The sequence below is a fragment of the Pelophylax lessonae genome (genome assembly GCF_965119305.1).
Source record: "Pelophylax lessonae genome assembly, chromosome: 5".
NCBI classification, from domain to species: domain Eukaryota; kingdom Metazoa; phylum Chordata; class Amphibia; order Anura; family Ranidae; genus Pelophylax; species Pelophylax lessonae.
In genome coordinates, this window is record NC_138772.1 from 324820331 (window position 1) to 324837792 (window position 17462).

General features: G+C 39.7%; 2 protein-coding genes across 2 annotated transcripts in view; both read right to left on the reverse strand.

The window, feature by feature from the left end:
- The window catches only part of LOC309557143 (mas-related G-protein coupled receptor member D-like), a 118972-nt gene extending 111707 nt beyond the window's left edge, over positions 1–7265 (reverse strand). Inside the window, exon 1 of the mRNA XM_082259797.1 lies at positions 7181–7265. The gene's annotated coding sequence lies outside the window, so the exon portion shown is untranslated. The remainder of the gene's footprint in view (positions 1–7180) is intronic.
- Positions 938–2737, reverse strand: LOC309557008 (mas-related G-protein coupled receptor member H-like; the record flags this gene model as incomplete). The annotated part of the gene is made up of 2 exons (XM_082259603.1): positions 938–1159; positions 1704–2737. The coding sequence occupies one exon, from the start codon at positions 2735–2737 to the stop codon at positions 1742–1744; it is 996 nt and encodes a 331-aa protein (XP_082115729.1). The 3' UTR covers positions 938–1159; positions 1704–1741.
- Positions 7266–17462: the final 10197 nt, after the last annotated feature.

Consider the following 17462-nt stretch of genomic DNA (forward strand, 5'->3'; position numbering starts at 1 on the left):
TGCTGGCTTCATGGCAACTAGGGAGCCTGCCCCTACTCTGAGTACTGGCATAACCTCTGCACACAATATTAGAGTTGGCATTAATTGCTGCTAGTTGCTAATCTGCGAACTGGCAGTAATTCTTTAAAGGAACTATTGCAGATCCGTGACAGTTTTTTAAAGTGCCGCTAACAAGAACTTCATGTGTTTTGCTACACTGTGGGGCATTATAGCTCCAGTGTGTTGAGGTGCAATTTACAATTAATGACACTGCAGTTTACAACACACATGAATCAACACACAAAGTTTGGTGCAAATGGACCCTAGGAAGAACAACACCAGAACAGACATAAGTTTTAATCAGTTTTATAACAAAAAATAAAATTTTAACTCAATGTGAGCTGCAAATATTTATGCACAATTACACATAAGATTTTGATTTAGTTATCACAGATTATATGGAACAAGAGACAATATATTTGAGAATACATATATCACAAAGTCAGTAGATTCCCAGATATCATAACCTAAATTATCTTGGTTTAAAGTGGTTCTAAAGGCTTTTTTCCTAAATGCATTCTCTACATTAAGGTAAAAAACCTTCAGTATGTGGCTCTCGCACAGCCCCCACTTATACTTACCTAAGCTCGATCAAGCGCTTTGCATGAGGGCAGAGGCTCTCTCGGCTCTCTCTCTCCCCATTAACCCCCCCCTACTGTCAATCACAGCCAGTGAAGAGCGTGAGGTGGAGCAAAGCCACACTCTGTGTGTCTTATGGACACAACAAGTGGGGCTTGGGAGCTAGCATGTATGAGTGCTCTAAAAACAAGTGGCTTGCCATGGGGGCACTTGGTGGGGGCAGGAGCGCTGTTGGGGGAACCCCAGAAGAGGAGGGCTGCTCTGTGCAAAACCGTTGCACAGAACTGGTTAATTATAAGATGTTTGTTATTTTAAAAAAAAAAAAACATTTACAATCCCTTTAGGCACCATTTTCCCCAGCTAAACATGTTCACTTTAAGCAAGCCAGCAAGTTGGAGGTATATTAAATGAAAATCAATATGATTAGGATTTCCATTCTTTGCCCTTCACAGAAGAAGTTTGACTTCCACTTGATAAAGTAAGATCCTGCTTTAGGAGTCATATACTTAAATTCCTGAGTGAATCATATCTCCTTGTTAACCTCCTTAGCGGTATTCCCGAGTGTGGATCAGGGTGAAATTTCAGAGCCATTAGCGGTAACCCCAAGCCACACTCGGGGTACCGCTAGGGAGATCGCTGGAACCTGTAAGAGAGGTTACTTACCTTGTCGCCTGGATCCAGCGATGTATCCCTGCAGCATACGGCGGTTGGATCTTCCGCCCGATGCTGTGAGCCTCGGCTTCCGTCTCCTACGATGTGACGCTCGCAGGGGAGTGGAACCGGCGGCAAATTCAAATAGTAAAACACACAAACACACTGATACATTACAAAATAAAATAAATTCACATTAGTTTGCCCCCCGTGCCCTTTCCTGCAGTTTTACTGTACTTTATATATATATATATATATATATATATATATATATACATATACACACATGTTATAAAGAAGAATGCACAGTAAAAAAAAAAATCATATGTAAATAGTTGATTTGGGCTGCACGTTCTTAAGAATTACATGCAAAATAATGGTACCACTTTCAGCACCTAAAATCAGAAACAATCATACCGCCAGGGTGGTTAAACTAGATAAGCATTGGTGAGCTTTGCTCTTGAAAGAAAGTCTAGCAGGCAACTGTTAGGTTAGTTTGGCTTGATGTGGTAATTGTTTTGTTGCTATTCGAGTCATCATTCTTATCATCTTCCTCCCTAAAGGCTCGTTGGAGGGCTTCCTGGATCGAGTGAGGAGTCCTTTGGGTCCATTTTCTTCCAATAATAAAGTAAATGTAGGGATTGATGGTGCTGTTAAGCACTGTGCAATAAACCGTCACATAGAAAAAACTAACAGTTATCAAATCTGTTGATGTTAATTTGAAGAATATTAAAAATGACAAAAAATTAAATGGAAGAACTGATAGGATGAATACAAAAACTGCAATAATGATGATGATGTACAGTTTAGATGTGTATTGCTGCTTTATTGACTTCTTTACTTTGATGAGCGAGGTGAAGCTGGAAATGACCATAATTGGTAGGCAGATGCCAATGGCTAAGACAAAAACTATTATTTGAACTGCTGAACATTGTGGGGTTTGTTCTATGAAAGCTTCTGGTGTACACACAAGGTTCTCAAGGAGACTTTCCAAAGAGCCAAGGATCCATAGAGCAGTGCACATAATGGCAGACAAGTTTCTAGGGCGATTACTTTGATACCAAAAGGGGAACAGAACAGAGCTACATCTTTCCATGCTGAAAGCTGTAAGGATAAACATTCCGGAATACTGCATAGTATCATAAAATATTTCTATGAATAAATATAAACTCTCCTTCCCAATAAAATCAGGATTTGTACCAATGATTGTATTTATATTGATCATCAAAATCAAGGTAGTAAATACAAGAAACAGAGCATCAGCTACAGATAGATTCATAATATAAACTGTGTATTTGTTTCTCTGGATCTTGAAGCACAGGTACCAAAACACAATAACATTTCCAACTAGGCCAACGATGCAAAGACATAGTGCTACGACAGCCACTATGGTGAAATGTATGTACGAATATTCCGAATAGCTGCTGGAGGGTTCATCCAGGGTCTCATTCAAGCTTGTTACATTCATGTTCTCTTTTGTATTGTTCCAACTGTGTTATTAAAATGTATCTTCTTTTTCAATCTGTGTTAAATACATCACAAATTATTATTAGTAAATCAGAAATCAGTACCTGGGATAGATAGATAGATAGATAGATAGATAGATAGATAGATAGATAGATAGATAGATAGATAGATAGATAGATAGATAGATAGATAGATAGATAGATAGATAGATAGATAGATAGATAGATAGATAGATAGATAGATAGATAGATAGATAGATAGATAGATAGATAGATAGATAGATAGATAGATAGATAGATAGATAGATAGATAGATAGATAGATAGATAGATAGATAGATAGATAGATAGATAGATAGATAGATAGATAGATAGATAGATAGATAGATAGATAGTAACTATGGTAAATTAGATGTAATATTATAAAGAAATAGTACAAAGATAGTCATTTTCCATTTAATTTAGAAATTCATATCCTACCAAATAATGCAGCAGCAAAAAAATTGAATTGTTTTAGGACAGGAACAAAGATCATTGCAATCTGTTGTCCATAACCACCAGATCAGATTTATCTTTTTACCTTTGCAGAACAGGTTGCAAAATAAGATAAACATGACATGTTGGTTGGCAACAAGTGAGAGAAAATTATAATTCCAAATGGGAAACATGACAACTTTTTTTGTCCAAATTGTGAGAATTCACCTCTTCTTCTGTTCCAGTGACCACTGCTGGAAAGACTGGAAGATTTTGAGTGCGTTCTTTATATATTACCTTTCCATCTTTTTGACAATGGTCACCAACAAAGAAAGTAAAAGTAAATCTCCCACCTGGGAACACAGACAGTGATATAAAATCGACAAAGGCTGGAGTTTCATATTAACCTATATATTCTTTATGACTGGCAAAAATATGCTGTATGTATTGCTATGTAAATTCATCTTGTTATGCTCAAAAACTTAGGTGTATGAAACTACCACCAATAGTGGAAGTTTCATAAATGTCATTTTTTCAGCGCAAAAAAGTCTAATGGCAATCTCTCACATTGTAACAAAGGGTGTAGTGCTGGGGTTAGCATTTGTTCAAATTTAAAGCAGCAAATCAGTGGAACCAGGCTATGACATTGGGGGGGGGGGGGGGGGCGACCTGACATGGGAAGGACAGAACCTGTGCACGAGCTAGTTAGTATCAGTGGTGGTGCCCAATTACTACTGCCTAGAAATTGCAATCCAGCTTGATTAACCTCCTGGCGGTATGATTATGTCAGGAATTATATACCAAAAGCGGTACAATTTATTTCATGGAAATTTGGCGTTATGTATTATAGGCCTACAATTCTTAGTAATTACTGACTTAAACCTGACCAAAACAAGACTCTAGTAGACATCCCAGATGTGATAAATTTGAAACACAAATGCATGAATTATAATCTAATCAATAATATAATTTTATTATATAATATATAATATATATAATAAAATTATATTATTGATTAGATTATAATTCATGTGTTATATATATATATATATATATATATATATATATATATATATATACATATATACACATACACACACACACATATATATATATATATATATAATATAAATGTGTTATGTGTTTGTGTTTTGTGCAATGTTTGAATTTCCCTCCCAGTTCCGCTCCCATGCAGCATTGCTGCTGCAGGGAACGGAACCAGGAAGTCATCATACCGACGGACGAGCGGCGGGGATCTCGGCTGGTGGTCACAGCAATGAGAGATCATCACTGGATCACCAGGAGAAGGTAAGAGACACCGCTGCACGCTCTGCACATCTACCCCGAGCGTGACTCGGGGAAACCGATCCTAACCTAAAAAATCCACCCCGAGTCACGCTCGGGAATACCGCCACGGAGGTTAACAAAACACTGCCCCTATCGGCTGTGATGTTTTAAGCCACAGCCTATGTAGACTAGGGTAAAAGCCAGCCCTGTGTACAGGCAGAATCTGGCAGAATACTAAAACTGAATAGTTTGAAACTTTTAACACATCTCCATTGCCAAGATATCTGCAGGAGAAACAGTATATAGTGACAAGCTTTTCTTACCTATTCAATAGCAGTAGTGCTTATGAGTTTTGCTTGATTGCATTTGCAGGTTTGTCATGGATAGTAGGCAATCATCTGATCTAGTTGACAACAGCTGGATCATGAGATTGTCTTTTAATGCCTACAGGCCCTGCTTATTACCCTGCTCATGATCTGGAGGCAGACATGAACGTGGATATAGAAATCTTGCTGCCGAAGTATCAGAAAATAGAGGTGAGTCAATAAGAGGGCATCTACCCAAAACTAAAATATGAGTGATAAAGCCACATTTGTAAAAAAAAAAAAAAAAAAAAAGGATGTAGCATATAATGTATATTTGCTACAAAAGCATTTTTTTTTAAATTTTGTGTTGAAAAAACACCTTTTGTATCTTAGTCTGCAACCATCTATTGTTTTCTAAAATTGGCAACAAAAATTCAAACATGTCTTAATTATATTAGGGATGTTTTCTACACTATTGGTATACATCAATAAGAGGTTAAGCAGGCCATACATTAGCAAAATTTGGTTTGAAATTTTTTGTCTGAAGAACGTTCAATTTTGAACGTTCAAAATTGATTTTCATTTTCAGTGATGAGAAAATTCAAAGGTGACGGATGTAAATGAACGACCAAATTTCTAGCAGTGTATGTGGTTTTCATTTGGGAAAACCATTTGTTCCGGACCAAGATCAATTCTTAAAAGCGAACAGAATTTTGAATTTACCTATAAATTACTTTAGTAAAGTAATTGAATGGACAAAGAATGTTTGTATGAAGAGTGTTTTAAAATATGATAAGCTTAGGTTGATGCTATTTTGTATGGTGATTGCATAGAGTGTTTTTTTCAAAAGGTAAACTAAAACCTTAAAGCCCCTTTCATACAGGCGCACCCCCAGACGGAGTCCTTTCCGCTCAATGGGGGATCGATCCCTCGATCCCCACTGAGCAGGTGGATGACAGCTCCGTCTCCGCTCTGTGTGCAGAGACGGAGCTGTCAGATCCCCGCTGTCCTCTATGGGGAGATCGGATGAGAACGGACCGCCTGTCCGTTCTCACCCGATCCCATCCGATCCTCCAGACAGATGAAAAATAGGGTTTCAATGCATCCAGATTTCACAGACAGGATTGGATCGGAGAGCAGTGGGTGTCAGTGGAGATGTTGCGCTGACACCCGCTACCCCATAGGGATGCATGGAGCATCTGATCAGGTCCGCCTGATCGTCCATGTGAAAGGATGCTCAACTCAAAAATGCCATGTCCTGCTTGTGTGAGCTGCTTACTGATGTTTCCAGTGAGGTTGATTTACTAAAACTAGAGAGTGCAAAATCTGGTGCAGCTGTGCATAGAAACCAATCAGCTTCCAGTTTTTTTCATCAAAGCCTAATTGAACAAGCTGAAGTTAGAAGCTGATACCATACACAGCTCCAGATTCTGCACTCGCCAGTTTTAATAAATCAGCCCCAGTGTTTGTTTCCTTTTTATAACATTGTTACTGATCAGGCAAGTGGTTTTGGAAAGTAAGAACTGAGTAAGGCAACTTTCACACCAGCTGACTGATCGGGTGGACCCGATCAAACCACCTGTTGTTCTCTATGGAGCGGCGGATGTCAGTGGACACCCGCCGGCATCTGATCCAGTCCACTAAAAACAGACAGATGGCGATATGTACACTATCCATCCAGCGGATCAGATCCAATGACAGTCAGATGGAAATGGACAGGCAGTCCATTTCCATCCAATCGCCCCATAGAGAACAGTGTGCTTTGTCAGTGTCTGCACCCCTATGCAGAGTGGCCATCTGACTGCTCAGCAGGGATCAGCAGAGAGATCCCTTGCTGAGCAGGTGGATCTGCAGGATGGATTTAATCCCGTCTGAAAGGGGCCTTAAAGTTATTTGTGATTTCCAATACAAACAACAATATGTATAAAATTGTAAGAAAGTTTGCTAATATTCTTCAAATGTATGCATATTACCAGGGGAGGTTTTTTCAGCAAAAGTGGAGTTATACTACTGGCAGGTTTACTGTAAATGTTATAATGTGTTGTATTGCAGCTTTAGCATACCTTCAGCATAACCAACTTTTTTAAATCCAGCACTGGAATCTAAATCACTACCATATATACAAAACAGGCAAAAGGCATCTATTTTCTAAAGTTATCATTCTTATCCAATAAAAGCCTTAAAAAAACTCACAAATAGTCTATAGCTTTAGAAGTGTCTCACATTAATATAGGTTTGCAAAGTTCATATTCTGTACATCTTACACAGTTCTGATTAGCAATTATTTAGTTTAAAAAAGTAAGCTAACAGCAATGAAATAAAAAAATATAAAAAAACATTTATAAATGATACAAGCCTAATATAAAATAGTAGATCTCACCTGTTGTTTTTATGTTTCCAGGTAACTACATATACTGTATTTAGTTACACCATTCCGGGACACTCAGCCATAAACTGCTGTCTTTGTAATAGATGAAACTATATGAGATAAATGACTTAAATAGGCTGAGGGATGGAGTCATGAAAAGCACAGAGGTGAAGCTACATCAGGTCATAATTAAGCACCAAATTTAGAAATTGACATTCAGGAATTATTGTGAAATAGAAGGAAGTAATATGTAAGATTTACATACCAGTGACATGTACGATACTGGATCAGTTTTTCTTTCTGCATACGCCTAGGAAAACGCACATATGGTTTGGAATTTGTATCAAACACCCCCTACACAATATATTTTACAAAAGCAGAGGACCTATACAATAAAATTATGGTAGACCTAATTTTATAGGGTACATGATATTTGAGCAAGTGTTTATGAAATTTATATTTTCAGTAAAAAAAATACACAAACATTTTTAGTACATGTAAACACAAAAGATTTTTTGAAGATGGGACTGCTAAGTGTAATAAATACCAAATGCATCTAGCCTTAAATCATATGCAATGGAGAAATTGTAAAAAAGTGATACCCGAAATTGCAAAAATAAGTAACCTAATAAAAACCTTTACAGCTCATCACTTTAGAATTTAACCCCAAACATGACTCAGTTTATACCCCAAAAGTTACTTTGGCTGCAAATTCCATGTAGAAAGTTAATTTTGAACTCTACCATTCTTAGATAGTTCCCTGTGCTCAGGTAAGACTTAGGGTAAACACTAAGAAGACTATATCGGGACGGCACAGTACAAGGGAGGATTGCCAAACAATTTGGCATTTGAAGCTGTCAGATTCTGGTCCCTGGCAGCCAGGGTTATCATTGACCAAATGTGGACACATTTAAATATGATCAATGATGTCACCCAGGAGACCCTACCTCTTTATTTATTTCAGCTATCATCTAGCCAAAGCAGTCTGATGTGAGTGAGCAGTCATCGGGGTAAGATCATGTTGGCATTTTTTTTCTTTTGCCAGGTTGACAGGCGTCAGACTGCGTGATTGCCGTGGATCTTCATTGCTGGATGATTGACAATTCGTTTTTTTTTTTTTTAATTAAAGGACTTGTCAAAAACGTGTGTATCAAAAATGTCACCTCCTGCACTAAGTTTTGGTGTTTAGAAATAAAAAGGACTCTCCTCTTGGCTAATCCAGTAGGTTTATCACACAAGTGTCTTGCTGCCCTCTCAGGACTGTGGGTGTCTTAAGGCAAACTATAAGACAACAATAGAGAGGGCGCACTGACCTAGTGCATCACCATAACTCAATTTTATTAGAAAGATAAATAAGTGAATACTCACAAACACATTTCATGCACAAGCTTGTGTGGATAAAACTATGAGACCACCTCCAAATCCAACAATCCAACTGATGGCGTTGGAAGACCTCATAGCATTCAGGAACGGCCGATGCGGTTTAAGGGTCAAGCCCCTTTCCTCAAAGAATGACAGAACACCAACATGCCTTTGTTTGTGAATAGGGATATTGCAGCTACTTAGGGTGCACCCAAGAGAATGACTAAAGCCCCGTACACACGATCAGATTATCGAACGATCTGTCATCCGTTTTTTGTGGCATGCTATTCTGATGTAGAAAGTGAAGAGGTTATTTTCATACAAATTTTCTCGTACGACAGAATTCTACTTGAGAAGTGATGTCATGTGCTGGATTGTTTTGTATGTGTTCTTTCGTCTCTGAGCATGCCTAGTCTTGCTCTTAAGATTTTTTTCCGTTGAAATCTGTACTAATGAGACCGAAAATCGGATGTTGTTTTGACGGACGTCCAAAATTATATAGCCTGCACATCAGGATTTTGTCGGCCGAAAAGTCGGTGTCGGCTATCCAAAGCACCATACTAACAATCCGAAAATCGGCAGATCGGTCGTTGGATGAAATTTCCCTTCAGATTTTCTTATCGTGTGTACGGGCCTTAAGTCAATTTCCAATAGCCACTGTGGCCAGCTTCACAGTTCAGTGGGAGCCACTGCTTATGGGAGTCGGTAGCACATTGAAGTTCAGTTTGTTTATTTGCTCCCAGTGCACAGGTAGCTACTGATAATGTCACGGCTTAGTCCTTGCTACCTAGCACATTTTTCATTTTTTTTGTCTTTATTTTCACCTGGTGATCCTGCAGAATGCAGAACACCTCCCCGTCTCCACTATAACATATGGGGGAGGTGGTTTGTTGTCCACAGAGAGAGTTTGGAACAATGCTAACTGAGCGCAGCATAGGCAAAGAAAACATAAATCATGTGCTTACAGGTATTGTGGCAGGATCATCTGGTATTTTTTGGACTTCTAGAAATGGAGCCAAAAAGGGAGAAAGGAAGCAAATAAGGGAATATGATTGACTTACACTTTAGTGACTGACAAAGAAATAGGCAAAGCCTATAATTGTTGCTAGGTAGCACTTGGTATATGGTGATAAAATAGAGAGGATTCTAGGACAATATCCCCCCCGGACAATATCCCCCCGACATTATCCCCCCAGACAATATCCCCCCTGGACAACATCTCCCCAGACAATATCCTCCCTGGACAATATCCCCCCAGACAATATCCCCCCTCTAACCCTAACCCTATGTCCAGGGGGATGTTTTCCAGGAGGATATTGTCCCGGGGGATATTGCCCGGGAGATGTTGTCCCGGGGGATGTTGTCCAGGGGGGGGGGGGATTATGTCCAGGGGGATGTTGTCCGGGGGATATTGTCCGGGGGGATATTGTCCTGATAATGAGTTACCAGACATATTGTATTGTATACTCCTATTTTAAATTCTTAGGTTTAATTACTAGTGCACTTCAAGAAATTCAGACAAGGTGATTACTCACTTGTGTTCCCCACCCTTTTTCTGGGTTTCCCCATGATTTTTTTGGATGGTGAAATCATGTTAATCCTGATTTGAATTATTCTACACAAAAGCAATTAAATACAAGTTATTCCTGTTTGCCCATGTAATCTTCCCTGTCAGATATTTATACCAGTAGTGATGAGTAGGGTTAAGCGAACACGGACTGTATTATTCGTGTTCGTACCGAATAATTGGATTTTTGTTACCCGAACACGGACCCGAAAACTTTACTGTATATTCGGGTAAAAATCCGTGTTCGGTCATTTTATTTCCGGGTTTTGTATGCATTGGCGCGCTTTTCATGGCGGGCTTTCAACAGCCAATCAACAAGCGTTTAACTGGTGTGCCTTAAGCCATCCCAGCCATGCCTACAAATGTGTTAGTAGCTGTGATTGGCCATCTGAAGCATGTGACCAAGTCTTTATAAGTTCGAGCCAGCGCCCTGCGTCATTCTGCTGTGTAGTTCAGGGACAGAGCACACATCATACGTGCTGGCTGCTGATTAGGGACAGACAGGCAAAAATCATTTGTGTCCGGATAGAATTGAGGAACAGGTCAGAGTGTGTTAGGCAGGGCGAGTTGTAGGGCATTTTAGGGCGAGGCTGCTGATTTTTAGGGTCAGTGTTCTACAATCGATATTGCTGTGTGGGGGGGGTTTGCAGTGACTGATCTTATCAATCCTTTTAGGGAGAGGCTGGAGATAGGCAGGTGTCAGTGGTCCACATCGATTTTGCTGTGTGTGGGGTGCAGTGAACACAATCATTTTTGCCCACTGAGGAGGAGGGAGAAAAGTCTTTTTCTATCAGTCACTGTGTGCAGCGTTTTTCCTTCAGTGCTGCTGTGCTGACTGTGATAATACACTGCTGTGTGTGTTCACATGTGCTATTATTGAGTGATTTCAAAAATCATACACTTTTTTCTATTCCACTATTCAATATACAGCCTTGGGTTAAAAAAAATTTAATTGTGGCATAGTCTGTACTAATCTAGTTAAAAATTACACTTAAAAGGGGAATTTTTTTTTTCCCTCCATAGCCTGCAGCAGAGCTGAATGATATAAGACACTGCTGTTCACATGTGCTGTTGATAAATCACACCAATTTTATATCATATTTTATATTCCGCTATTCAATAAAAACCTTTGGGTATAAACAATTAAATTGCGGGATAGTCTGTGTTGGTACGTGTGAGATACACCTTTCCAATTTTTGGGGTGCATCTCATACTTCTGAGGATTTGAGGGTGCTGCCTGTTCCGAACTCCTCCTACTCCTCATCCTGCCTTTGGGGGTACAAAAAATAGTAATTGGGGCCTAGTCTGGTTCTGTACGTGTGAGATACATACACTTTTTTTGATAATATTTTCTATTCCGCTATTCAATAAAAACCTTTGGGTATAAACAATTAAGTTGCGGGATAGTCTGTGTTGGTACGTGTGAGATACACCTTTCCAGTTTTTGGGGTGCATCTCATACTTCTGAGGATTTGAGGGTGCTGCCTGTTCCGATCTCCTCCTACTCCTCATCCTGCCTTTGGGGGTACAAAAAATAGTAATTGGGGCCTAGTCTGGTTGTGTACGTGTGAGATACATACACTTTTTTTGATAATATTTTCTATTCCGCTATTCAATCAAAACCTTTGGGTATAAACAATTAAATTGCGGGATAGTCTGTGTTGGTACCTGTGAGATACACCTTTCCAATTTTTGGGGTTCATCTCATACTTCTGAAGATTTGAGGGTGCTGCCTGTTCCGTACTCCTCCTACTCCACATCCTACCTTTGGGTATACAAAAAATAGTAATTGGGGCCTAGTCTGGTTCTGTACGTGTGAGATACATACACTTTTTTTGATAATATTTTCTATTCCGCTATTCAATAAAAACCTTTGGGTATAAACAATTAAATTGCGGGATAGTCTGTGTTGGTACGTGTGAGATACACCTTTCCAATTTTTGGGGTGCATCTCATACTTCTGAGGATTTGAGGGTGCTGCCTGTTCCGAACTCCTCCTACTCCTCATCCTGCCTTTGGGGGTACAAAAAATAGTAATTGGGGCCTAGTCTGGTTCTGTACGTGTGAGATACATACACTTTATTAGATAATATTTTCTATTCCGCTATTCAATCAAAACCTTGGGGTATAAACAATTAAATTGCGGGATAGTCTGTGTTGGTACCTGTGAGATACACCTTTCCAATTTTTGGGGTTCATGTCATACTTCTGAAGATTTGAGGGTGCTGCCTGTTCCGTACTCCTCCTACTCCTCATCCTGCCTTTGGGGGTACAAAAAATAGTAATTGGGGCCTAGTCTGGTTCTGTACGTGTGAGATACATACACTTTTTTTGATAATATTTTCTATTCCGCTATTTAATCAAAACCTTTGGGTATAAACAATTAAATTGCGGGATAATCTGTGTCGGTACGTGTGAGATACACCTTTCCAATTTTTGGGGCGCATCTCATACTGCCGAGGATTTGAGGGTGCTTCAGTCTGCCTCCTGCCTGTTCCGAACTCCTCCTACTCCTCATCCTGCCTTTGGGGGTACAAAAAAATAGTAATTGGGGCCTAGTCTGGTTCTGTACGTGTGAGATACATACACTTTTTTTGATAATATTTTCTATTCCGCTATTCATTAAAAACCTTTGGGTATAAACAATTAAATTGCGGGATAGTCTGTGTTGGTACCTGTGAGATACACCTTTCCAATTTTTGGGGTTCATCTCATACTTCTGAAGATTTGAGGATGCTGCCTGTTCCGTACTCCTCCTACTCCTCATCCTGCCTTTGGGGGTACAAAAAATAGTAATTGGGGCCTAGTCTGGTTCTGTACGTGTGAGATACATACATTTATTAGATAATATTTTCTATTCCGCTATTCAATCAAAACCTTTGGGTATAAACAATTAAATTGCGGGATAGTCTGTGTTGGTACCTGTGAGATACACCTTTCCAATTTTTGGGGTTCATCTCATACTTCTGAAGATTTGAGGGTGCTGCCTGTTCCGTACTCCTCCTACTCCTCATCCTGCCTTTGGGGGTACAAAAAATAGTAATTGGGGCCTAGTCTGGTTCTGTACGTGTGAGATACATACACTTTATTAGATAATATTTTCTATTCCGCTATTCAATCAAAACCTTTGGGTATAAACAATTAAATTGCGGGATAGTCTGTGTTGGTACCTGTGAGATACACCTTTCAAATTTTTGGGGTTCATCTCATACTTCTAAAGATTTGAGGGTGCTGCCTGTTCCGTACTCCTCCTACTCCTCATCCTGCCTTTGGGGGTACAAAAAATAGTAATTGGGGCCTAGTCTGGTTCTGTACGTGTGAGATACATACACTTTTTTTGATAATATTTTCTATTCCGCTATTTAATCAAAACCTTTGGGTATAAACAATTAAATTGCGGGATAGTCTGTGTCGGTACGTGTGAGATACAACTTTCCAATTTTTGGGGCGCATCTCATACTGCCGAGGATTTGAGGGTGCTTCAGTCTGCCTCCTGCCTGTTCCAAACTCCTCCTACTCCTCATCCTGCCTTTGGGGGTACAAAAAATAGTAATTGGGGCCTAGTCTGGTTCTGTACGTGTGAGATACATACACTTTTTTTGATAATATTTTCTATTCCGCTATTCAATCAAAACCTTTGGGTATAAACAATTAAATTGCGGGATAGTCTGTGTTGGTACCTGTGAGATACACCTTTCCAATTTTTGGGGTTCATCTCATACTTCTGAAGATTTGAGGGTGCTGCCTGTTCCGTACTCCTCCTACTCCTCATCCTGCCTTTGGGGGTACAAAAAATAGTAATTGGGGCCTAGTCTGGTTCTGTACGTGTGAGATACATACACTTTTTTTGATGATATTTTCTATTCCGCTATTCAATCAAAACCTTTGGGTATAAACAATTAAATTGCGGGATAGTCTGTGTTGGTACCTGTGAGATACACCTTTCCAATTTTTGGGGTTCATCTCATACTTCTGAAGATTTGAGGGTGCTGCCTGTTCCGTACTCCTCCTACTCCTCATCCTGCCTTTGGGGGTACAAAAAATAGTAATTGGGGCCTAGTCTGGTTCTGTACGTGTGAGATACATACACTTTTTTTAATAATATTTTCTATTCCGCTATTCAATCAAAACCTTTGGTATAAACAATTAAATTGCGGGATAGTCTGTGTTGGTACCTGTGAGATACACCTTTCCAATTTTTTGGGTTCATCTCATACTTCTGAAGATTTGAGGGTGCTGCCTGTTCCGTACTCCTCCTACTCCTCATCCTGCCTTTGGGGGTACAAAAAATAGTAATTGGGGCCTAGTCTGGTTCTGTACGTGTGAGATACATACACTTTTTTTGATAATATTTTCTATTCCGCTATTCAATAAAAACCTTTGGGTATAAACAATTAAATTGCGGGATAGTCTGTGTTGGTACCTGTGAGATACACCTTTCCAATTTTTGGGGTTCATCTCATACTTCTGAAGATTTGAGGGTGCTGCCTGTTCCGTACTCCTCCTACTCCTCATCCTGCCTTTGGGGGTACAAAAAATAGTAATTGGGGCCTAGTCTGGTTCTGTACGTGTGAGATACATACACTTTTTTTGATAATATTTTCTATTCCGCTATTTAATCAAAACCTTTGGGTATAAACAATTAAATTGCGGGATAGTCTGTGTTGGTACGTGTGAGATACACCTTTCCAATTTTTGGGGTGCATCTCATACTGCCGAGGATTTGAGGGTGCTTCAGTCTGCCTCCTGCCTGTTCCGAACTCCTCCTACTCCACATCCTGCCTTTGGGGGTACAAAAAATAGTAATTGGGGCCTAGTCTGGTTCTGTACGTGTGAGATACATACACTTTTTTTGATAATATTTTCTATTCCGCTATTCATTAAAAACCTTTGGGTATAAACAATTAAATTGCGGGATAGTCTGTGTTGGTACCTGTGAGATACACCTTTCCAATTTTTGGGGTTCATCTCATACTTCTGAAGATTTGAGGGTGCTGCCTGTTCCGTACTCCTCCTACTCCTCATCCTGCCTTTGGGGGTACAAAAAATAGTAATTGGGGCCTAGTCTGGTTCTGTACGTGTGAGATACATACACTTTTTTTGATAATATTTTCTATTCCGCTATTTAATCAAAACCTTTGGGTATAAACAATTAAATTGCGGGATAGTCTGTGTTGGTACGTGTGAGATACACCTTTCCAATTTTTGGGGTGCATCTCATACTGCCGAGGATTTGAGGGTGCTTCAGTCTGCCTCCTGCCTGTTCCGAACTCCTCCTACTCCTCATCCTGCCTTTGGGGGTACAAAAAATAGTAATTGGGGCCTAGTCTGGTTCTGTACGTGTGAGATACATACACTTTTTTTGATAATATTTTCTATTCCGCTATTCATTAAAAACCTTTGGGTATAAACAATTAAATTGCGGGATAGTCTGTGTTGGTACCTGTGAGATACATCTTTCCAATTTTTGGGGTTCATCTCATAATTCTGAAGATTTGAGGGTGCTGCCTGTTCCGTACTCCTCCTACTCCTCATCCTGCCTTTGGGGGTACAAAAAATAGTAATTGGGGCCTAGTCTGGTTCTGTACGTGTGAGATACATACACTTTTTTTGATAATATTTTCTATTCCGCTATTCAATCAAAACCTTTGGGTATAAACAATTAAATTGCGGGATAGTCTGTGTTGGTACCTGTGAGATACACCTTTCCAATTTTTGGGGTTCATCTCATAATTCTGAAGATTTGAGGGTGCTGCCTGTTCCATACTCCTCCTACTCCTCATCCTGCCTTTGGGGGTACAAAAAATAGTAATTGGGGCCTAGTCTGGTTCTGTACGTGTGAGATACATACACTTTTTTTGATAATATTTTCTGTTCCGCTATTCAATTAAAAACCTTTGGGTATAAACAATTAAATTGCGGAATAGTCTGTGTTGGTACCTGTGAGATACACCTTTCCAATTTTTGGGGTTCATCTCATACTTCGGAAGATTTGAGGGTGCTGCCTGTTCCGTACTCCTCCTACTCCTCATCCTGCCTTTGGGGGTACAAAAAATAGTAATTGGGACCTAGTCTGGTTCTGTACGTGTGAGATACATACACTTTTTTTGATAATATTTTCTATTCCGCTATTTAATCAAAACCTTTGGGTATAAACAATTAAATTGCGGGATAGTCTGTGTTGGTACGTGTGAGATACACCTTTCCAATTTTTGGGGTGCATCTCATACTGCCGAGGATTTGAGGGTGCTTCAGTCTGCCTCCTGCCTGTTCCGAACTCCTCCTACTCCACATCCTGCCTTTGGGGGTACAAAAAATAGTAATTGGGGCCTAGTCTGGTTCTGTACGTGTGAGATACATACACTTTTTTTGATAATATTTTCTATTCCGCTATTCATTAAAAACCTTTGGGTATAAACAATTAAATTGCGGGATAGTCTGTGTTGGTACCTGTGAGATACACCTTTCCAATTTTTGGGGTTCATCTCATACTTCTGAAGATTTGAGGGTGCTGCCTGTTCCGTACTCCTCCTACTCCTCATCCTGCCTTTGGGGGTACAAAAAATAGTAATTGGGGCCTAGTCTGGTTCTGTACGTGTGAGATACATACACTTTTTTTGATAATATTTTCTATTCCGCTATTTAATCAAAACCTTTGGGTATAAACAATTAAATTGCGGGATAGTCTGTGTTGGTACGTGTGAGATACACCTTTCCAATTTTTGGGGTGCATCTCATACTGCCGAGGATTTGAGGGTGCTTCAGTCTGCCTCCTGCCTGTTCCGAACTCCTCCTACTCCTCATCCTGCCTTTGGGGGTACAAAAAATAGTAATTGGGGCCTAGTCTGGTTCTGTACGTGTGAGATACATACACTTTTTTTGATAATATTTTCTATTCCGCTATTCATTAAAAACCTTTGGGTATAAACAATTAAATTGCGGGATAGTCTGTGTTGGTACCTGTGAGATACACCTTTCCAATTTTTGGGGTTCATCTCATAATTCTGAAGATTTGAGGGTGCTGCCTGTTCCGTACTCCTCCTACTCCTCATCCTGCCTTTGGGGGTACAAAAAATAGTAATTGGGGCCTAGTCTGGTTCTGTACGTGTGAGATACATACACTTTTTTTGATAATATTTTCTATTCCGCTATTCAATCAAAACCTTTGGGTATAAACAATTAAATTGCGGGATAGTCTGTGTTGGTACCTGTGAGATACACCTTTCCAATTTTTGGGGTTCATCTCATAATTCTGAAGATTTGAGGGTGCTGCCTGTTCCATACTCCTCCTACTCCTCATCCTGCCTTTGGGGGTACAAAAAATAGTAATTGGGGCCTAGTCTGGTTCTGTACGTGTGAGATACA